Source organism: Protopterus annectens, chromosome 5.part0 (assembly GCF_019279795.1).
Source record: "Protopterus annectens isolate FY-2018-M chromosome 5.part0, PAN1.0, whole genome shotgun sequence".
NCBI classification, from domain to species: domain Eukaryota; kingdom Metazoa; phylum Chordata; order Ceratodontiformes; family Protopteridae; genus Protopterus; species Protopterus annectens.
In genome coordinates, this window is record NC_056735.1 from 1840320921 (window position 1) to 1840346330 (window position 25410).

The 25410-nt window shown below is 36.0% G+C and overlaps 1 protein-coding gene across 1 annotated transcript in view; it reads right to left on the bottom strand.

Moving 5' to 3' along the window:
* The window catches only part of LOC122802423 (phosphatidylinositol 3,4,5-trisphosphate 3-phosphatase TPTE2-like), a 1666738-nt gene that overhangs the window by 207329 nt on the left and 1433999 nt on the right, over positions 1–25410 (bottom strand). Inside the window, exon 15 of the mRNA XM_044072043.1 lies at positions 2206–2303. Within this exon, the coding sequence (XP_043927978.1) occupies positions 2206–2303 (98 nt within the window). The remainder of the gene's footprint in view (positions 1–2205; positions 2304–25410) is intronic.

The following is a 25410-nucleotide window of genomic DNA, read 5'->3' on the forward strand; positions in this document are numbered from 1 at the left end:
GTAAGGAAATTATTTTTTTGAGCTACGATACAGAATAAGAATTGCCTAGACAAACAGCAAGGCCTTGCTGAGTTGAATTATGGTGGCTGACAAAAAAGCAGTTACTAGAAAATGGAAATCAAAGTCTAAACCAACTTTACTAGATGTAGCGAATATACTGAGAGATAAAACAACTGGAATTGGGGTCTTTAGAAAAGGGTTGGAGCAAATTACATAGGAAAAAAATGGAACTTTGGGAACAATATATGCAGAGGAGGAACGAGGTTTAAAAGAAGTCAGGATTTGAATGAGCTATACAATGTCTGAATGACAATGACTGGATAGATTATAAGTGATGTATAAGGTTTGCAACTACAATTATGCCAAAGTGGTTTGTAATATATAATGTTTGCAACTAAATTTGTGTCAGGATGATCTTTCATTTACATAAATGTAAGACTGCCTATGTCATATGTGATAATATAATAAAGATGTTTCTTGTTTAAAAAGCCACTGCAAACATAAATGGATTATGTTCACATTTACTACCATTTGAAAACCTGCTTTATGTTAAGCCTCGTGTTCTTGTTTTTAGTGGCGTAACTAACCTAGACTACCAATCATACCAGTTTCTGTACTTGCAGTAGCTATTTTGTGTAGGTATCTTATCTGCTTGCTTCTTTGAATCATGCAGTTATCTTTACACTTCGATCTGCCTCTCATACATACCATTCAAACTCATCTTCATACATGGTCTGTGAATAACTGGGCAGAGTGGAATACCATGTCTAAGTACCCAGCCTCTGAATTCCTCTAAAATATAAGCATTACATCAATACAACTAACTTATATAAAAGTGTTCCTAAAACCTTATCGTGTGCACAAGCCCTCTGTTAATCCTAGCCAAATTATGAGCCTATGAAAGAAGCACTTTGCTGTGAATGAAGTCTAGTATGAAACCTAGGGAAATGATTTTATGGGTCAGGCCTGTGCATGTTTTTGTTGCACTGATTGATTTTCAGATGTTATAACTGAAAAAGGCAATTTGTTAGTTCCTGTTTGAAGGATTTCACATTCTGACAGTTATCCTTTTATACCGAGTTAAAGATCCTTCCATTTTCTCTGAAAAGCTGTAATAAATTTAATATTTAATTAAATACATAATTCATACAGAACATAAACAGGACACATGAAGTACTGCCTAACCTTAAAAAAAATCTGCAGGGGATGAGAGCTGTGTATATCTACTTTGCAAAAACAGGTACCCTTGTGAAGCTAAAGTAAAAGGGACTGTACTATCAGCATTCTGAACTTTCTGTATTACACAAAGTTGTTTTACAGTTTATGGCTCAGCCTGATGTTCAGTCTTCTTGTGTCAGGAAAGACAAACATGGCCATACTCTGAGAAACTGATCTTACTTCCAGACGCCAACCTTTTCAACAGCATTATCTTTACCAGGAAGGAACAGATTAAAGGACAGAACTCAAAATGAGAGGTGTTTACATGAAGTTCATAAATGTTAGTGCCCTTGAACCTTATACATAAAAGCCTCTTTCTTTACAACTGCCAGCTCCTTCCCTAAACTACAGCAAGTAAGTCTGCATTTGCTTTCAACCATATACAACACTCATCTCAAAATGGTTTTGATGAAACATCAGCAGTAATTAAACATTAAAAGGCAGGAGTGGAGTAAGGTGATGTGTGCCAGTTCTTGAAAGAGATTTAACTGACTCATACAAGCAGCTTTATATTTCCATACTAGCTGGTGAAACAAGTGACATGGTGGTTGTGGTGGTGGTAGGGGGAAGTGTTGTCCGGCACATAATCTCTCACAAGCTCATATCTTCTGGATCACTCATCAAGAGACTGGGACAGGCATAACACTTGGTCTGAGGCTATCTAATATGGATACTTTTATTGCTAAAACAATATGCCTGTGCAGGACCATACTTTTATAGTATCCAGGTGTGTACAGTGATTTGCTGAATCATCGCATTTAACAGAAAAAAAACATGTAGAAAAGAAATGCTCACTGATGTAAATAACTCAGTTGGCATCTGAAGACTTTTGGAACAAAAAGTTTCCTGTTTGTAAAATTTTCCCTCAAGGAATAATATAAATCAGAAGATGCCAAAATAGTTAAATAATGACTAAAATATTATTTTTATAGACTTATGTATTTCCATTACACTCAGTTTACAAATAAAGTCACAATGTTTACAAACCTTACAGTTGTCCAGGGTGGCACAAGCACACTGGAACACAAGTTGTTTTTTCATGAATATCTGCACACTCAAGTCACTGCCATTGCTTCTCCCGACACCTGTTACAAATGAAAAATATTCAGTTTAAAGTGGCACTGCTTTCAATTTCTCTGCTGACATATCCTTACAGACTTACAGTATTAGAAAAGAAAAATGACTACAAATAACCATACATTATTTCTAATAATCTGCCAATGTAAAACGCTCTCTCCCCTACGTATACACACATGTGGATGTGTAGACAAACTAGAAACTAACAATAAATAAATAAATAAATAAAGGAGCCAAAGGCAAAGTTAGCTGCAATACATCAAATCTTACTAGTGCTTCTGGTACCTCGGCCATATTGCCTTCAAGGAATAACTTCTACACCATCATGCAGCCTTTTAAATATAAACAATTTCACACATCATGATTAAATAATTAACCCCATTACAACAATTACACAATTCCATACAGAAAAGTGAAAATACCAAAAAGCTTGCTCCCATCCAAATAGAAACCATCACGTAATATTTTCATTCAACCTCCTTACCTTATAAAAATTAAACATTAAGATTCATATCTAAATTCATACTACTAGGTTGCAAGGTTCTATAATAAATAATAAATCTGGTTTCCATTTGTAGTAATTTATGTGCAAAGTCACTCCCCAAATTGCTACCAGAAGCACCAGTAAAGTTTGATGTACTGCAGCTAATTTCGCCTTTGGCTCCTTATTTTTTATTTTCTAGTTTGTGAATTTGTTGGTGTAGTGGCTGTTGTTGAAGTTATGTCTTTGGAAGGCGCTTTGGCAGTTCCAGATTAGTTTCGTACACAAATCCAACAGGACAGGTTTTCTTTTGCTGACCTGTGGAAGGAAAGAGAAGAAAAACTTGCAATTCGTGATCCCTGGTCTCTGGGCAACAAGAATGGTTATTCAGTTAAATGTGAGCAGTTGGAATGTTTGTTGGTCAAGCAAGTTACGCTTTTTTATGATATCAAACTGCTTGAGAAGTATGTCAGTTTGAATATCACTGCCAGAGGTTTCAGAGTTGATCTGCTGCCTGCTTCTGAGTCTTTGGATGATGAACTAGATCTTTTTAATGAACAGAAAGCTGTTTCCTTGCAGTGTATGTTAGGATGGCTTAACATGCTTATCAAGAGGTATTTAAGGTTGCATAAGTCCAGAAGTATATTATACAGTTACAGGAGTCTCTTATCAAAGAGACGGAGACTTTTTTTACTAAGATGAAAGACATCAATGTTCGAGTAACTAAAGTGGAAGCTGAAATTGTGGAAAGAAAGAGAAAGAAGCCTGAACGAGATGTCAATGACTATAAAAATGACCATATATTTTCCTGGCAATGGAAACCAAGGAAGGGAAGATCTAATATATGTGCAGCCAAAGGTAAATCACGTCTATCGTGAGACTCTTCAGTTTCATCTGTTGAAACTATTTCTAGCAGTAAAAAAGCATTTAGTTTGAAAATTTGAACATGGGAGACAACCAGCAAGCAGGGTACATACTAGCAGAACATTTGAGTTCCCAGTACACCAAGGGATGTGGACAAAAAAATCAAGGGAAGGAAGAACTGAAGTCTGATAGGAGGAGTATGGACATTTCTGGACATTCTGTTTGTAGGTATGTGGTAGAAACTTCTTGGGACAGTCATGAAAGCAGTTCGAACATTGTAAATTTATCTGATATAGTTATTAATGAAACATCAAGAGTTTGCTATTAAAGAGGATGAAATTTGTCCCCACATGAATTCAGACTTTGGCAGACCTTCTTTTAGAGGTTAAATGTTTTTGTAAAAAATTGCATTTAAAAGTGTTTTTAGTAACAAGAAAATAACCAATTCCACGGACGTTTTGGAAATGGATGATTCATGCTTGAATGAAACCATGCATGAAAATGATTTGTTTGATATTCATGTACATAACAGTGGTGGTGATGAAGGTTTTGGTGCTTCCCAAAAACTTTTTCACAGGTTTTATTTGTACCCTATGTTCCCAACGTTAGTACATTTGTGCCCCTAAAACTTTGCCGGTAGTTAATGGTTCTGAAAGAATATTATACAAGCAGGTTGAATATGAATATAGGAAGTTTGTTAAGCGGGATAGACAATATAGTTTGAGTAGGAGGGAATGGTTAGCCTTAAACGAACTTCGTGAACTCAACAGGGATTATGCATTCACCCAAGCAGATAAGAGGGGTAACTGGGTGATTATGACCAAGGCTGGTTACAACAAAATAGTAAGGGATTTGTTATCGGATAGTAATAATTATTAAAAATTCCTCCAAAATTCCATGTCAGAATTCAAGTCTGCTTAGTTAGAACTGTTAGAGAGGGGGGGGCGTTTAGGGTTTTTGTTGGTTTCGGATGTCAAGGAGCTACATATCACACACCCCAGGGATGCTTGATTTTTTTCCATACCCAAAATTCATAAAGATATGTTAAATCCCCCAGGAAGACCCATTGTATTGGGTATTAATGCTTATTTACAAAATGTATGCATCTTTTTAGTTAACAATTTAAAGGCATGTTTGGTTAAGGTTCCTTCTCACATTAAGAAAACAAGTGAGTTTTCTAAAATTGTTGTGGGTTTGGAATAGCATAAATATTTATATTGGGCTTATGTGGATGTGAAAGCCCTATATACTAGTATCAATAAGAGGTGGGGTTTGGAAGCAGTGGAGAAAATGTTGGGGGAGGGTCCCTGCCCTTTTTAATCCAGTTATTGGAGTTTTCCCTTACACACTATTATTTTGTTTTTGATAGAGAGATATTTTTGCAAAAGGAGGGCACTGCGATGGGGACTTTCTATGCCCGCTCATATGCTATTATTTTTATGGCTCATTTTGATAATTTATTTATACTTAAACATTTTTTCTCAACAGGTAGTCATTTATAAGTGATATACAGATGATTTGATTTTTGTCTGTAAGGGGGATGCAAGGAAATGTGACAGATTTCTGAAAGAGCTGAGCAAGAAATTTTTTTGGCTTTGAATTTATATACAAGTTACATAGGCAGGTAATGCAGTTTCTTTACAGTGAGTTGTATGTTGATAGTGATAATCTGGTATGATTTAGACCGTACATGAAAAGTACGGCTGTGAATAATTTTCTTTCTGCAAACAGCATGCACCCCCCACATTTATTGAACTCATTACCTTATGGGGGAATTAAAACGTACTTTAGATAACATGTCAGAGAAATCACAGTGGGAAAATGAGTTTTGTAAAGTTAAGAAGAAATTACTAAGTATGAGACATTCTATGGCTGTTATAAAAAAAAGGCAGAGGTAAAATTGATGGGGGGTGGTGAAGGAGGACACATGCGCAGGACTATTTTTTGGAGAAGCAAGGGATACATGCATGGTGCAAGGGATGAATTGGGCAACAGTGAGAATATCTATTTTCTTAGTAGATTTTCTCCCTTTTCGGATATCTTGAGAAGGGTGGTCAATAATATATGGCCCATCATTAATCAGGATGAGGTGCTGGGCAAGATTTTTCCTAGAAGGGTAACCTTCTCATTTGGAATTTAAAATAAATCTTGAATTTAAAGAAACTGCAAGCAGGGCGGGTCCATTTAGGTTCTTTTCCCTGTGGGGGATGTAAAGTTTGTGGAAGAATAAAAGATTTAACTGGTAACAATTAATGAGAGAAGGTATACAGGCTTTGATCACTTTGACTGTCGTTCTTGTGGGGTCATACACATTACAGGATGTGGATGTACACCCACAAAGTGGTATGTGGGACAAACAAAGAGAATTGCTAAAAAGTGAATTTTAGAGCATTTGGGAGATATTACAAAGTGCAATTTAGATAATCCTGTTGCTCAGCATTTCCATTCTGTACATGCGGGATCTGATAGCACTTTTTTTTTTTCAGTGTTTTAGCTAAACCCATAGTAATTTGGGGAGCGACTTTGCACGTAAATTACTACAAATGGAAACCAGATTAACTACTACAGTACCTTGCAACCTAATGATATGAATTTAGATATAAATCCTAATGTTTAATTTTTATAAGGTAAAGATGCTGAATGAAAATATTGTGCGATGGTTTCAATTTGGATAGCAGCAAGGTTTTTGGTGTTTTTACTTTGCTGTATGGGAACTGTGTAATTGTTGTAATGGTGTTAATTATTTAATCACAATGTGTGAAAATGTTTATATTTAAAAGGCTGCACAATGGTGCAGAAGTTATTCCTTGAAGGCAATTTGACCATGGTACCAGAAGCACCAGTAAAGTTCAAAGTACTACAGCTAACTTCACCTTTGGCTCCATTTTTTTTTTAATTTTTTATCTTCTAGTTTGTGAATTCATCTGTGTAAAGAAACATATGCTACAGCTCATACAACTGTTCCTTTTGCAGTCTCTACTGATCACACAATGTATGCTACATACACTACTATACAAACAGCTTATTAATCAGTTTTTGTCATACAACTTGAAGCATGTAATGAAAGTGAAACACTTACAAATGTACATGGAAATGAAAAGTCAAGAAATAGTGGGTGAGGGATAGTTCACTGTGGACAAATGCCATAAAGTGTGGCTTTCAACGAGCAGCCATCCATCCCTTAGGAATATGAGAACTGTGTTATACAGCAGTAGTACAAGGGTGATACTGGATTACACAGACAGAAGAAAAACATGAATGTACACAAAAATAATAATCTGTACTAAAATAGAAAGAGAAAAATTTCCTCAGAAAATTTCATGAACATTACTGTGATAAACCACTAAGTCAGTTGTGAGTTGCCAACAAAAATGAAACAAATATTTCCCATGTCTTTAATTTCCATTTGTTAATTGCGATTATCCAAATGAGGTATAATAGCCCCTTTTTAGCAAAGGTCTAGAGAAAAGATCCACAACTGCAGTCATTAATAAAATAGAAAAACAAGATAAATATATGTTTAATGCTCAAAAGGAATATCCAAAAAACTGTTTAAAATGTTTTATGAAGACAGAAGCTAGCAAGCATTTGTTCAAGTACACAATGTATATAATGACCATATGAATTTTTATCAAACAAATTGAGGAGGACAGGTGAGAGAGATATAAAAGGTATGTTAAATAAAGGTAATGTTAAAACAGTGAGAGCTGTACACAATGTACATATTTGCAAAATGGACTTTTTTAACGAGCAAAGTGGCAGGACAGAAAGAGATCACGTGATTGAAAACACTTGAATAAATACATAAAATAATGGCCACAACAAAGTATTTCAGCTCACTGTTGTCAGATGCATAAAATGTAATCTACTGCAACCCCCCCAATACTTTGAAAACAGACAGGCAGAGAAAATATATTTTTTTAAGAAATCAAACTATTCCTATGCTACTGCAGAGTCCTGAAATGGGAAAGTTGATTTTTAAGTAAACAGTTAAACTAAATATACATTATAAAGTCATTTAAATTTTTCATTTTGATGGGCTTCAGCCCAGAAGCCTACTTCCAACAGCTGCAGCTGACAAATTGTGAAACATTTTTTCAGTCATAAAATGCTTTTAATTCTGAAATTTTCACTCTGAAAAATTCAACTTAATTTAGTTACATATGCCTCCTAGCTCCCTTGCACCTGCATCACAAAAGAGGCTAACATTCTATTCATCATTCTCTATTACTGGGATATACCTACAAAACTATTTTAAAACGCAACTGAAAAACTTTGTCACAATTAAGCAACTTATATAAAATTTAGACAATACATATGATAAAGATGTATGACTTAAAACATCTGAAGCGCAGGATGCAGCTTGTTCCATTACTCAGTACAGTAGACTGTCACTCAGTTGCAACATATCAAGCAGTTAGAGACAAATGCTATAAATCAACAGTGATGTTTGCTAACAAATCACACCAGAAAGCCATCATAGTATACAATGTGTCACTCTATTTTGGTCACTAAAATGAGCAGAAAACAATATATGTGTGCGTGTATACACACACACACTGCAAAATGCCTGTTGCACTTTATCCTCAAAAAAGTGTCTTCCAAATACAGCTTTTGCTGCAAGAACTAAAACCGTTTCACTGTCATGACTCCTACTGACACTGCTATAGATTTCATTATAAAACATTCAGTTAAACATATTCAATAGTCTTCTAGATTTCAGCTATGTGCAGTCATTAAAATTAATGATCTGCATCTGTATATTTAAGTTTTGATAATACTACTACATACTTCCAACACCAAACAAAGCTAACTTCACCTTCATACATATTCTTCACCTGATACGTTCCATCAGCTGTAGAAACATTATACATTTCTTGTCTTGTTTTATTAACAAAAGTGTTACACATCTTACAAATACTTGAAAGAAATATTCGGACTGCCTTACAACAATGTATTAAGTGAAAAATATATATTTTTAATGATTGTTGCACCTTACTTCACTTGACAGCACGCCGTTTAGCAGATGGAGAGGGAATTGCTACCAGTACAGTACTGTGTTAGAATGCTACTGTTTTATGCAACTGCTCCTGTAGCTTACCATGTAAATGCAATGTATCGAAAGTTACAGGTTATGAAAGTTGTGTATTCAGGTCCTGCAGGGTTTGGATTTTTTTTTCTTTCAGTCTTCCACTGGTATGTTTATATTCAAGCTCATCACTAAACTGGAAAAGCCCCAAATAACGTAAAAATAAATAAAATAAAAAACTAAATAAATAAAGGCCTTAAATCCTTCAACTCTCCGGACAGACAAGAACTATCCTTAGTCTCAGTAGCCTACTGGCTGCTCTGAGGTAACCTGTACCTCACTTTTTGAGCTATGAAAACCAAATCTTATTTTACTTCCTATTTCTTCACAAAACTAGTGGCTCTACACACACCCATACTAGGGATTTAAAGTTGTGTCTTTCGGCTTTTCCCGGTTAGGGGTCGCCACAGCGGAACTCCGGTCCACTAATGATTGGCAGTAGATTTTTATGTGCCGAGTTGCCAGCTCTGATGCACAACCTTCAACGAAGGTATTCCCATTCACACACATCTCCACACAGAAGACGCTTTAGCTGAGAATCGAACAACGTCTTACTGTGAGGCGACAATGCTACCGCAGCACCACCACCGCACAACTATACTAGGGATTTAAAGTAAACCAAGAAATAAACAAAACTCGCTGGAGGGATAGATTTATAACTTGATGTATTCCTGGCCTATGGAGTAAATTATCAAAAGAGGTCAACCAAAGTACTGCTTTCTCTGCCTTTATGGCTAATCATGACGATTTGTTTGTCAGACATAAATTTACACCAGGGTTACCATCTACAACCCTGCACAATTTGGGAGGTGCTCCCAATTCCTACTTGTAAAGGGTGGCAAGAACATTTAAATGCACCTGCTTAAGTTGCATATGGTTAGACCTGTTATGGTCCCTGCAATCACTTAGCTAGTATTGTTCTATGTTCCAACCTGTTTAGACTTTGTTAAACAGTTCTGCAGCATGACAGACTCTAAACTACATGACAGCATTCAGACACAAATAGAATATTGCGTTACATGAAACAAAGTGATGGCCAATGATGCAAAGGGAGGGGGTGAGTCAGATACACAGTGTGACCATACTAGTGGGGAAAATAGTACTGTATATACTGCATACAAATGACTGTAAAAAGACATGCAAATGAGTATTTACAAGCGGAGTGCAACCACAAATGTAAACAATATCAATCATGAATGCATGATTCAGAAACCAAATTACTGAGATAAGCCATGGTGATCAGTTACTCTGAATACCATCATTTTCACTGAAATAGGGAACTCTTCATGCCAAGATGTTAAGGTGCTAACAGTAAGTTTTGCTGTAGCTGGTAGCATGTTTAAGTGATTCCAAGGTAATATTTTAGCACCCCTTGCATCACAGAAGATTCTATTAGCATCTGAAATGCCATCGTCATGATGGCTGGGACAGTTCTTTCCACTAAGATAAGGACAAAAGCATCAAACGTAAGATAGTAGACATTCTGTCATCACACAGAATCAAGGAGGATGCATGGACTGCCTAGCGCAGTGGACATACAGAATTGTGCAGTATTAAATATCCTTGCTATGGGGATCTTTCTACATCTGAAAGAAGATGTGTCATGGGTTTTACAGGTGTCGACCTTGCAAATCCTATACCAGCTCCTAGAAGTGATGCTGCAGTATGTGGAGGAGTATATTTGGTTTACATGGACTGCAAAAAAGAACCACCATTGTACAGGCATTCTAAGACATAGTCCTTTTCCATGAGATCCTGGGGACAACTGAATGCACCAAATTATTAGGGTCCCAACTGATCCACATGACATCCAGTATAACAACCAGAAGGGCTTCCATCCCATTAACCACAGTGTACAAGACACATATATAATGTGTCTGTGCACCATCCACGTAGCTGCCATGATTCCCACACCTGGCTCTCTTGTGACCTATACTAGCATTTTGTGTGGGGTGACTTTCAGCAGGGTCATCTAGTTGGCAGATGCACATATTGCCACCCATAGAGCTCAGACTAATTTTGTCCCAGGGATGTAGGCAACAGAACACTCACATATCCAGTGTTGTGTCTTGCAGGTGGATGTATGATGCATCTTTGGATCCATGGCTAATTACTCTCATCCACAATCTCCATCCCATGGTGATGTCATACAGCACTGTACTGCTGCAGACATTCATCATATTTGAACATGTCTGACTGATGAAGATCCACTTACTCTGCTTGGATGCATCATGTGGTACACTGCAGTATGCTCCGGAGACCTGTATCATATCATCTGTGGTCTGCAATATGCTTCATACCATGGTGTTATGAAACCAGTTGCAATATGGTGACACCACAGCACTGCCTAACACACCAGTGGAGAAGTTGTTGAGTGAGGAGTCACTGCAGGAACTGCCTGCAGTCGGGATGGAGTACCCATTAGGTGCATATAGGGAACCCCACCATAGTCCACAGTATGGTGTTCGATCAGAATGCTGGCATCCATGACCTATTGAAGAGGCACAGGTAGATGTTGCTCATGGTATAGCTACAGGGGAGTGTGATGGCACTGAACTGCAAGGTCCTGATTGACTTGACCAGTGGAGTGTGCCAACAATGAAGCTGGAAAAGTATCAGCCATGTCCACAGGAGTCTGCATACCCATAGGTGGAGGTAGCCATGGACAGTATAGACACTGAAGCTGTTCCTGGAATGGCGTGTGTGTGTCATCTACATAAGCTTGGTATGTGATCACATAGTGTGCATCCATCCCCTAACATGGCCATGGCTGCCATTTGTCTACATTTTCATGGATTCACCAATGGCTGCATCTGGGCCACCACTAACCTCGACAGGTCTCCACATGCTATATCTGTCTGCAGGCATTTCAGAATATCCTGAGATCCTCACACAAGTCTTACAGCACAATCACTATCTCAAACATGGTGCGAGTACTGGCCCATCTTTGTCTGGATCACTGAAGTGCACATCTACTGATTGATGTCACAAGTAACAGATTTGGGAAAATCCTAAAGTGTAGCTATGACTACCACCTACACACCTCTCCCCTTTGTGGGTATATGCACCTCAAAGGCAGTATATGGCTTATTGATGTCATCTGTGGTAGTAACACCTGTATAGCAAGGTTGGGGTTGACATGGATGGGACAACCTTCTCCTGAAGAAGCTAGATGTTCATCATACCCACCACAGTCACCTGAGCAGTGAGTGTGCCCTCCACTGTTAGTGAGCTGACACTGCCACCATGTCATAAGACTGCCACACGCACAATGCCACTATAATCGGGCATGTTCTGAACCGGTGTCCTGTGGAAGTTGTGAATATATAAAGATAATGCAGATTACATTTGTGATTCCAGTCACCATGATGGACACAGACAGCTACATATCAATCATACCCAACAAATAATGCACATACATACACGTGGTGCAGGTTGTAGCTTTTGTAACCCCATATTACTGAACATAAATGCATGTAAAAATAATAATAATAATAGTTGGTTCCAAAACAGCACACCACCAGCTGCGAATTAAATATTTAATAATTACACACAGTATTTAGCGCTTTCATCTCATATCAAGTAAGACGTCGTCAGAATACAGTCATACAAAAGCCAAAAGCATTTAAATAACCTTGTCAGTTAAAAATAAAGATCCCATGACAACAATAATCAATATTTAAAGACACCATTACAAAAATCACATTTCTTCCTAAAATTACCTTTCTTTTACTAAAAAATAGTATTATATATATATATATATATATATATATATATATATATATATATACACACACACACACACACATCATAATATTACAAGCATAAATGTATATCCCACTAAATATACTCTGATATAAAATAAATTATATTTGACTAGCCCTTTCATGTAGTAAGGGTGCAATAAATATAAAATCATTTAAGCCTGGTGGAAACATAGCAGCCAACTTATACTGCCATTCAGTTTCCTTCTTTTTCTCACCCCCCTCCCTCCCCCGGTTGTATTTTAACTATTTCTAGCATACCAATCATGAATTTATCAAAATTTTGGCAAACGAACATGTCTGTATACAGCATTATAAACTTTTTTATTTTTGATATAATTTATAGGTTCATAGATAGGTACTAGGCTATCAGCCCAAGGGCCTATGTAAGCCTAGCCAGCAAGGTTACATGGCTTACGCCATCTTTTATTAGGGCCTGGGGGTACCCTCTATCCTGGAACATGTATGATATTTTATCAAACTCTGCTTTCACATCTTCCAGGTGTGAAGTCATATGGGCTATTCTATATGTCCTGTTCTTCAAATGACGTTCTGTTTTACCTACATAAAAGTGTTGGGATGATGAACATATTGCCAAATATACTATTCTACTTGTCAAACAATTCCCTTTCTGGAATAGCACCTGACTACGCAGTTTATTATTCAGGGAAATTATGTTTTCTTTATTAATATATGGGCATTGACTGTACATTCCACAAGGGTGTGTACCTACAGATATCATATCTATAGGATCTACCTTATTCTCAAAGAAGTGTTTAAAATTAGGTCTTGTACTATTTACATCCTTGGTGTACTACTCACTCTTTTTAGAATATCATGGTTTCTCCTAAAGATATTCCAATTAGCTCTAAATTCTCCCTTAATTTCATCTGAAAGATGATTATATTGTAGCACACAAGCCTTTTCATATGTAACCTCCTTTTTATGACCAGAGCTCATAGCCTTACTAGTGACCAACCCATCACCCAATAATGGTTTATATACAACACCCCACTCTGCATAGACCTCATCCAAAACATCTTTTATTAGGGTCTGGGGGGTACCCTCTTTCATGGAATATGTATATTTTATCAAACTCTGCTTTCACATCTTCCAGGTGTAAAGTCATATGGGCTATTCTAACAGCTTGCCCTTTAATGATACTTTTTTGTGCTAACAGACGAGTACTTTGAAAGTGCAAATATCCATTACAGAAAGTATCCTTCCTATAAATCACTGATTTAAATCCACTTTTATCATGAGAAATATATGTATCCAAATAATTAATTCCTTTCTATTATAAGTAAATTCAAGGAAATCTGTGGTTTGGTTCATATATGTCAAACATCTCTATTTCTTCCTCTGGCCCATCCCACAAGATAAAAATATCATCCAAAAATCTTGCATACATTTTTATCCAATGCCAGAAAGGGCCATCTATTACATAATTGGTCTCCCGTCCCAGGAGAACCAGGTTTGCATATATGGGGGCACATGCCACCCACATAGCTACACCCCTGATTTGTTGGTAATATTCTCCTTCGAAATAAAATAAATTATTTTCAAGTATTAAATTCATAATCTCACTTATCAGAGTAACTTGTTCATGGGTAAGATCTGAAAAACCAAACAATGTTTCCTCGAATAAAGTACTACCCTCCTCTTTAGGTAGAACAGTGAAGAGGTCTTTTACATCAACTGTTAAAAAAATTAAATCCTTGTTCCATAATTCTTGTTTCAAAAGCCCCAAGAACTCCCATAAATCCTTCACGAGATGTTGTACTTTACCCCATAATATGTTGTACTTTACCCATAATATGTTGCACTGAAGTATCTACAAATACTGCCAGTGGGTGGGTTTTTGAACCACTGGCTGCTACTATAGGTCTAAAAGGTGGCGTTAATACATTTTTATGGATCTTGGGAATCCCGAAAAAAATGGGAATAACTGGATCTTAAGTAAAAAAAATTATACAACTCAGGGTCTTATTCTCTTATCATTGAATATCCCTCCAAACATGAATCTATACGTGTATATGATATATTTATCTGATTTTTGGCTACACATACATAAGTGGATGCATCAAATAAAAGATTTTGCATTACATTAGAGTAGTCCATTGATCTATACAAGACTATACCCCCACCCTTATCTGGGGTCATTATGCGAAGGGATTTATCTTTCCTTAAATCTAATAATAAATCATGTTCTTGTTTAGTAAGATTACAAGGAATATCCCTTTTATTTGCATGCATATCAGATATATCTTCCAGTACCAGTTTTTCATAAGTATCCAACAATGGGTGTAGTGGAGGATTATATACACTCTTTCTTACACATTACACTACTAACACTATCTGTTCTTAATAAATTTTCCATGGGTGCTGATGTCAACACATCATCTTATTCAGTGAAAAGAATATCAAGGTTGAGTTTTCCTAACAAAGTTTCAGCGCAAAAATGCTATCCAATAAATTACCTTTCCTTTCTGGGACAAATTTCACCCCTTTTGACAAAAGGCTAAAATACTTTCCAGTAATAAGTCGGTCTGTATAATTGTAGATAGTAAACCCTCCTCTTCTACATACTGTCTCACGCAGTTCATCTGAACAGCTACATAGCATCTGAATGCCCATGACCTTATACTTTTAAAACACTGTTACATCCTTAAGGGTTAATTAGCATATATCCCATTGACTTCCATTACAAGAGGTTTAAGGCATTTCTTTGAATTTTTACTAAGTGTTTTGTTTATATGTAACTATTGTCTATATATGAAACAACCCAGGAGAATGGTAATTTAGCACTAGCTGGTAGGACAAGATAAGAAAATACAACATATACAAATAGTTTACAGAAACCGGTAAGCTACCATGTTTTATAGGGAGAACATGCAAATTCCATGTGTACTAACAGACTGCAATATGGACCTGTAAAGCAGAAAATATAAGCCTTGAACCTCTGTGTTACAGTTCTGCCAGTAACTCAGCCACACAGTGATCCCTGTGTTGATTTTCCCTACCGTCACCAGCTTCACAGACAGGCAGCCTCTGCGACAATAGTATCATACACACTACTGGTCTTAGGCGTCACCAGTTATGCATCTCCTTCTGTGCAGCACTTATGTCATTACAGCAAAGTTATTTTTATAAACAACAGCTGGCACTGTGGGGGAAATATCTTTATTAAATCACAACTAAAACAGTGATAGAGTTACCTATACATTAATATAAAAGAAAGCAAAGCATGTACTATTCAGTTTTCTTTTACTTCATTTACAATATTCAGTACTTCAAATACAGTTTGGTTTAGATTTTGATTTCCATTTTCTAGCCAAGTGTTTTTTGACAGCTAGTAGCATTAAACTTAGTAAGGCTTTATGTTTAGGCAATTTAGAGCCTACGTCCCAACTCAAAAGGATCATTTCCCTAGTTACAACAATTTACTCCAACATTTTTGAAAAAAACACTGCACAGAAGCCACTCCAATAGCATACAGTGATAAATCCCTAAGGCCAAGACAACCTGGGGATGTGATTAGCAGTCTCCTCTCCCATTCAGTCATTACCTTCCTTCACAGTGCAGAGCCTTTGGTCACTACATCTAACCATACTACTGCAAGAGCTCTGCCACAAAACCCAAATCTCACTGAGAATTTTGTCATTAACTCTGTTTTGAAATAGAGACATTTAGAGGTGTTATTTTCAAATGTTTTGATATATATACTTTTTTAATATCTGTTTAATATCTGCCTCAGTATATATACATTTTTATTTACATATATATATATATATATATATATATATACACACACACACACAGAGAGAGAGGGAGAGGGAGTTTTTTATACAAACTTGTTTTTTTAAGAATTTTAAATTAATAGGGTGCAATGAAGTAATTAGTGACAGAGATTTTATTTCATTTTATTGGTTGGAAGTAACCTAACTGGTGTATTTAAAGTGTGCATTACATTTGATTTTTAATTCTGAGGAAGTCTTAAAGACAAAATCGCTTAACTTTGAAATAAATTGTGATTTGGAATTGAAATTTTCTGCTTTTTCTGGAAGACGTTAGATAATTCCTGCAGCTTCACACAGGTTTTCATGGTTTGTATTTTCCTGTACCAGCACATGGTTTGTGATTTATGTCCTCTGGGGTTGGAGTAGCAGCAAGATATTATCTCCAGTTATAATTCTAATAATGGGGAATTGACTGTTATTAAGAAAGGTCTACATGCAATTAAGGAATAAGGGGATGCAAGTTGCATCCTAACATTTGTATCGTGAAGTGGTTAACAGTTGTGGTGGCAGCATCAGTTTAACATTAACTCAGCAAACACCTGATGAAGCCTTACCTTCAATTCAGCCAGGCTCTTGGCTGGATTTCCAAATATGGAAAACAAATAAATCTGAAATTAACACTGGGAATGTTGAGACTGATATATCCAGTGTAGAAAAAGTCAAACTATTGGAGAACAACTCTTTCATTTAGAGAAAAAAAGCTTACTAATTAAAAAAAAAACTGCAACTAGAAAACAGTTAATTGATTAAGAACATTTCAGCAAATATGGTTCCAAAGGGTCTCTGATTTTAGAAGTTTCCGAATGGTGTGCAAAAGGGTACGGAATTGTATAATGACCTGATTAACATTTTCAACAAAGCTGGTATAGATATTTTGAGGTGCCTGGTCAAACATAATGATCACAGTATACAACATATGTCTGCAGAATTAGATACATTAAACACCTCATTACTGAACGAAGTGATGTTCGAACACTGAGACCAATTACAGTAACATTTTTTCAAAGGTGGATGTTTTATGTGAGGATATTTTGCACCAGAAAATTCAGAAAGTTCTGAAGAGACATGGAAGATTATAGTAAGAACTTTGCATACCCAAATCCACCTATCCAGAAATGAAATTAATTGTTTACGAGTGTGAACCTATCAGAAGAGAGCAGGAATTGATCATTATGACACTATAAATAACCCCAGTTTAGTGTCCACCCCTTTAGAACCAGCCACTATCCTGAGATCCAAGAGGATACAGCAGAAACGGCTACAATGGGATGTGATTCAGGAGAACAAGGACAGGTTTACAAGACAATGAGCCAAACCCAAACATTTTTATCAGAGGAATTACAAAAATCGGCAGTAGGAACTGTAGAGGAGCCAATTACAGGACATCCAGACTTGGTAATCAACTCAAGTGACTTTAAATTATATAATTTTTCTAATAAAGAAATTATGATTCATCATGCTGACGTTTTAGCAAAAGGGCTCAGTTTTATACCAGCTAGATGAACAAGAGTTGCTGATTGTCTTATCAATATTAAAATGTACACACACATTGTTAAACCAAATGGCAGGTTTTAATTTAACAGTAGTGCACCTAATTTTAATGCATTACACAAGCCATGCTTGTTTAACCCCCCCATCACACTGAAAATTGTTTTGAAAAAATATCTGAAGTAGAAATCCATAACATTCTTTTGAAACTAGTTAATAGGAAGTATTACAATTTATCTAGAGTTGAATCAAAGCATCTTAAAGACATGTATAATGATTATAGTGTAAGAGTTATGAAACTAGATAAGGGGGGAGGACTCGTTATAATGAGTAGGGTGGATTATATCAACAGAATGAATGAGCTGCTATTAGGTCAGGAATATGAAAAAATATCAAAAAATGAAATTATTACTACTTTTCATAAAAAAGACACGGAATTTTTGATTTATTACAAGAGGATCAGATAACGAGGGAAGAATATATACTTCTAGAAAACCCTGATCCAGTTATATCATGGATATTTGGTATTCCAAAAATTCATAAAACTTTCAGTAACCCTCCATTAAGGCAGATAGTGGATTCAAATATGTCTAAGACATACTATATGGCAAAATTGATTTAAAAACAAAAGGCTCTATCCAGAAAATTCCACAAATATGTAGAGGTTCCTGGCAATTGTTAAACAAGATGAATGAACTAGAATAGAACGATAATGTTTTGTTTGTTACCTTGGATGTCAGCAATCTTTATTCTGTTATGCCCCATAATGAGATGTTGAAAATCTTTGAAGAAATGTTGATTTATATAGGTGAATTGAATTTTGAAGATGTAAAGCTAGTCTCCAGTCTCATTATTATTGTTCTTTCCAACAAATTACGTTTTGAAGGCAGTATTTTACGCAAATTAAGGTGTGGCTATGGGGGCATGTGTCCCCAATTTTTCCAATTTAGTTATGGTTCATTGGGAATTGGAATATATTTTCAATAGTGCATTTGCTACATTTTGGGCTTGTACTTGTTTTTTTAGACGATGTCTTTATTTTATGGACAGACACTGAAAATAGATTGATGGAACGTTTTAATTATATTGAAAATACTAAAGAATTTTTGAGTTTCTCCCATTATTATAACTCAGAAAAATTGTTTATTGGATATGGAGTTGACTAAAAATAGAGCACAAAAAGGTTTATGTCCACCATATACAGTAAACCTACTTTTTCTTGAACAATTCTCCATTTCAATAGCTGCCACCCGAGATATCAGAAAAAGGCCATTGTTAAAGAGCAAGTTGGTAAGGGTAGCCAGGATGATATCCAATGCCAATTTATTTATGCAAGAATGTGGGAATATAATAGATATGTTTTTGGAAAGGGGTTACCCACAAGAATGTTTGGATGAAATTAAGGCAGAAGTTTTTCAAAGAAGACTTCAAGCTTTGTATAAACTATTACTAAGAAGTGAGATTTCTGAGGACGCTCATGACGAGAACTGCACTGAGTTAGAGGTTATTAACCAAAACCAAAATGAAAGAACTAAGGAGACCAAATCATATATATATATATATATATATATATATATATATATATATATACCTTCACTTTAGATAGTTACAATACTTTTGGGGTGCTCTGAAAGAATTGGATGGTATTCAAAGTTGACAACCATATTCTCAGGATGGTGGGGGATTAGCCCCATGTGATATTTAGACTGGGCAGATCTAGCAAGCAAATAGTACGGAGTAAAAAAAGTGGTTAAAACAATTGGGTATGTTTAAATGTGGACACTGTTCTCACTGCCCCTACATAATGATAAGATTAACATCAGTGGTAACATATTTAAATTGTTGGGGCATTATAACTGTGACTCCTCCTGAGTAATATATATTGCAATGTGCAAATTATGTCCAGCATTTTATGTAGGAAAAACTTCTACAAAAATAAGAGAGAGGGTTTATGAGCATGTAATGGACATTAAAAAGGGTAAGAGTACTTATGCCTTATTCAGACATATTAATGAGTGCACAACACATACATTTAATTTTATAGTTATGGAACAGGTAGTAAAAGATCAAAGGAGGTTCATTGTAGAAGAAACCTGCATAAGTGTGAGTTAAAATAGAAGCTAATATTGAATGCCATGAACTCTCCTGGACTTAATGAATGCTGCTCCATTAACTCTTTTGAAATTGAGACATTTGGAGGTGTAATTTTCAAGTGTTTTGATATGGATATAAAAAGTGTACATACACCTGTTAAAATGCCAGGTTTTTGTGATATAAAAAAAAATGAGATCACAATAAACCATTCCAAAACTTTTCCCACCTTTAATGTGACCTATAACCTGTACAATTCAACTGAAAAACAAACAAATCTGTTAGGGGGAAAAAATATAAAAAATAAAAAACGTACAATAAGCTAGATGCATAAGTGTGCACACAGTTAAACTAATACTCTGTTGAAGCACCTTTTGATTTAATTACAGCATTCAGTCTTCTGGGGTAGGAGTCTATCTGCATGGCACATCTTGATTTGGCAATATTTGCCCACTCTTCCTTGCAAAAGTTCTCCAAATCTGTCAGATTGCGAGGGCATCTCTTGGGCACAGCCCTCTTCAGGTCATCCCCACAGATTTTCTATTGGATTTAGGTTTGGGCTCTGGCTGGGTCACTCCAAAACTTTAATTTTCTTCTGGTGAAGCCATTCTTTTATTGATTTGGATGTATATTTGGGGTCATTGTTGTGCTGAAAGGTGAAATTCCTCTTCACCTTAAGCTTTCTAGCAGACCCCTAGGGCCACAAGTGACTTATTTGGAACTGTTCATAATTCCCTCCACCTTGAATAAAGCCACAATTCTAGCTGAAGAAATGCAACCCTAAAGCACGATACTGTCACCACCATGCTTCACCGTGGGGATGGTATTCTTTTGGTGATGCAAAGTGTTGTTTTTGCGCCAAACGTACCTTTTGGAATTGTGGCCAAAATGTTCAACCTTGATCTCATCAGACCATAACACACATTCCCACATGCTTTTGGGAGACCTGATGTATTGTTTTGCAAATTTTAGCTGGGCCTCAATGTTTATCACTGTAAGAAAATGCTTCCACCTTGCAACCATACCCCATAGCCCAGACATATGGAGAATAGGGGAGATTGTTGTCACATGTAGTACACAACCAGTACTTGCCAGAAATTCCTGCAGCTCCTTCAGTGTTGCTGCAGGTCTCTTGGCAGCCTCCCTAGTTTGTGTCTTATATTTTTATCAATTTTGGAGGGACGTCCAGTTCTTTGCAATGTCACTGTTGTCCCATATTTTCTCCACTTTTTGATGACTGCATTCACGGTGTTCCATGGTATAGCCAATGCTGTGGAAATTTTTTTGTAACCTTCTCCTGACTGATACCTTTCAACAATGAGATCCCTTTGATGCTTTGTAAGCTCTCTGCGAACCATGGCTTTTGCTGTAGCAGCAACTGAGTAAATGCCAGAAAAATCCTACTAGGACAGCTGAACTTTATTTGGGGTTAAATCAGATTCTCTTTAATTGATGGAAGTGTGTACCCAAGAAGACTGAATGCTGTAATTAAACCAAAAGGTGCTTCCACAAAGTATTAGTTTAAGAGTGTGCACACTTATGCAACCAGCTTATTGTACGTTTTTTATTTTTTATATTTTTTCCCTAACGCATCTGTTTGTTTTTCAATTGAATTGTACAAGTTATAGGTCACATTAAAGGTGGGAAAAGTTTTGAAATGATTTATTGCGATCTCATTTTTTTATATCGCAAAAAACTGGCATTTTAACAGGGGTGTGCACACTTTTTATATCCACTGTATATATTTTTCCTGTCTAATACATGCCTCAGTATAAATACAGATATACATTTTTTTATTTACACACACAAATATATATATATATATATATATATATATATATCTATATATATATATATATATATATATATATATATATATACACACACACACACACACACAACACACACACACACACATATACATACATATGGGTTACCATTGGAGGATCAAAAAACCAAAATGTCGACAGTCATATGGCTAAGACCATATGATCGACATTCGGAATTTCGAACATCTAAAAAAAATAAATAAAAACACTACAAAATACTAACACATTGCTAGTAGGGGGGCAAGACCGCCTGCATCTCCCCATGGGGGACTCAGCCCCCCACACCCCTGGTAACTTAAATATACCAACTATGAGATTGTACCACAGTGCAGGAATGGAAATCTTTCCATTCCACATTGTACTGAGATGCCGGTTCTGCAGTGTCGACATTGCAAATTTCGATCATATGGTCTCGGCCATATGAATGTCGGCATTTTGCAGCGTCAACAATGGGAATGGGACCTATATATATATATATATATATATATATATATATATATATATATATATATATACACACACACACACACACACACACACAAAAATAGAGGGTTTTTTATACAAATTTAAGAATTTTCGGTTAATAGGGTGAAATGAAGTAATTAGTGACATCAGAGATTTTATTTCATTTTATTGGTGTATTTAAAGTGTGCATATTTGATTTTCAGTTCTGAGGAATTCTTAACAAAGACAAAAGTGCTTAACTTTGAAATAAATTGTGGTTTGGAATTGGAATTTTGTGTTTTTTTCTGGAAGACCTTGGATAATTTGGTTCCTGCAGTTTCACACAGGTTTTCATGGATCCTGTTTGTATTTTCCCAGTACCAGTACACAGTTTGTGAAAAATGTAAAACACCACAATATCTTGAAAACTTCAGAATGCTTCTCTATCGTACTAAAAGCAAATAAATGAAGACAAAAAACTATACTACAGCAATTTTCAGAATGGCAGTAAATGCAACTGCTATAAAATTCTGGGTAGCCATTAAAGAAATCTTGCATCCTAGCCAAAATTTCAATACTAACCTCTCTCCCAATAACTTATCACTTGAAATTGCAATGCTCTTGTACAACTCTTACTTCATAGAAAGCATAACATCTCTAACGAAGGATTCTCCAGCAGCTAATCCCAACCCTGCCCAACAGCTATGTATCAACACATCCACTTTCAAACCTGAGCACACATCCTATATAAAAGTACCCAAACTCAAACCATGCTCTACTTCAGTTGATGACCTTCCAAGTGAATACCTTAAAATAGCAGCCAACAGCATTACCTATTCCTGTCTCAATCCCTATAAATAGGTCAATCCAGGAATGTCACATTCCCTCTCTTTGGAAAAATCCACCCATCATCCCTCTGCACAAAGGAGGAAATTCAACAGACATTACTAAGCTTAGATCCATTGCAATCTTATCCTCCCTTTGCAAAATCATTGGAAAATGTATTCAAAAAACAATTGCAAGGCCATCTCCTACTGGAAAAACTCCTATCACTTGAACAACATAGCTTCTGTCCTTCCCATAGTACTAACACTGTACTTCTAATCTATACACACTGTCAATAAAGCTTGAGATAATAGCAAACGAGTCTCCTCCTTATTTATAAACTTGTCTAAAGCGTTTGACACAGTTTGTCAGAGCAAACTTCCATTATAAATGTCCCCACTAGGTCTCACCTTCTATGGTACAAAAGCTACCTGTTCAATAGGTTATCAGTCATTAAAATGGCACTCTATTCTCTCTCCATACCTCCTAGTCACCACCAGTGTACCACAATGCTCTATCCTTGGACCCCTCCCTCTTTAACATTCTCAATAATACCCTGCACACATCAGACTTCTACTCTTCCCCACACTTCTTTATGGTGCTTCTGTCCCCCCCAACCCTCTAGGCATCACAAAAATCAAAACTTGAACAATGCTATAACAAAGTTGCCAAATTTGCAGCAAATGCCCCTTTCAGAACCCATCAGTGCATAGCACTAAGAAGCCTAAATTTAGGTTAGAACTACCCTATCAACATGTACAAAGGATTCTTACCACCTATAAAATCGTCCAGCATCCATCTGCATGTCCAGTACTAAATACCATTCTATACTACTATGTTCCTAATCTGTCATTATGACCCAATGACCAAAAACTCCTGTCTGTCCACAAACCTATCAAATTTGCTGGGCATTATCTATACTCAAAACATATTGCTAAGGCCTCAGGAAAATACCCCCCCCCCCCTTCCATCTTTCAAAAACCATTCTGAAAGAATTTCTAGCCAAAATCCATCTCTGTTCTTGCAAAAAATCAAAAAGTAAATGAACACAACGTACCAATAAACACTTTTAATATGCAAAGCTTTCAGGTAAAAGAACCCTTCCTCAGTGCTAAAAAAATCAAGTTTCTTCCATATTTATATACAATCACTAAAACACTCAGCCTATAAAAATCCTTTCACAAAATTAGAACAGAGCAAAATATGATTCAATCTTAAAGGTACAACATATAAATTACTAAGACATACCTGTTTAAATCTAAGGATATGCTTTAACTTAACAGTTTGGTTAATACCTGGTGAAACAGCAGCCTGAAGTTGCAGAATCCACTTATATTCCCTAACCCCAAGTATATTACTTGTATCACCTCTCCTAATACCTTTACATAATAGTATCTATAACCCTAAAAACAAAATTATGTGATGAACCAGCTTCCTCAAAATGTTAAGTCAGGGAATTAGTTATTTTCCATCTAATATCAGAGTTGTGCTCAATAATTCTTTCAACCTTCTTACAGATTTTCCAACATAGAAACTAGCACTTGCTTTGCAAGTTGCAAGATACATCACATAACTGGTATCACAAGTTGCAAAGCTTTTAAAGGTATACATTTTATTTATTAAAGGGTGTGTGAATGATAAACTCTGTTCAACAGAACTGTAACAGCAGCAATTATGGCATGGGAACGTGCCAATTTTAACTGATTGGTTGAAATATGCCCATGAAGATCTTTATAACTACTTTAAGGTTGGAGCAGTTTCGATAGGTGAACACAGGTATATCAGTAACAAACCTACACAATTCAAGCATAGTAGTCAAAATGCCCCAATTATCAGATATAATTTTCTCTATGCCCTCACTAAACGTACTACAGGTGGCAATATACTGTATAACATCTTTCCGGGTGTTTATCGAATACATTGCTGCAGAGTTGTCCCCAAAACAGGGTCTAGCTAGAGACTCAATGTAATAACATTCTGTTTAATATTAGTAAATAATTCAGCTTCATATCCCCTACTAATAAATCCTTGCATTGCTTCCTGCTCTGTTCTCACTCAACACAAGGATAAACTAGATCTTTAAACGTGAACAAGTACCTCTTCATATCTTGCACCTTCTTACTCTCCCTTCTTCACTCATCCCCTTACTTCTATTAAATTTCTGCCCTGGCTCTCTTTCTAAATATACCATAAGTCTGTTTTTCCTCTCACTTCATACTGCAATTTCTGTTTGCATTAGACAACCTTCCCTTTAATTTCTGTATAAACCGGCTAAAATTTCTCTAAATATTAAATCATTGTCATATAATTTGTATCTATTCTTAACCAATTCTTTCATATTATGTCTAATTTGGTATAATAAACTGTAGATGTTGTAGTATTTCTGAAAATCATAAAAATTCTTAAAATGTTTTGTAATACTTTGGAGCTTTTCTTCCAG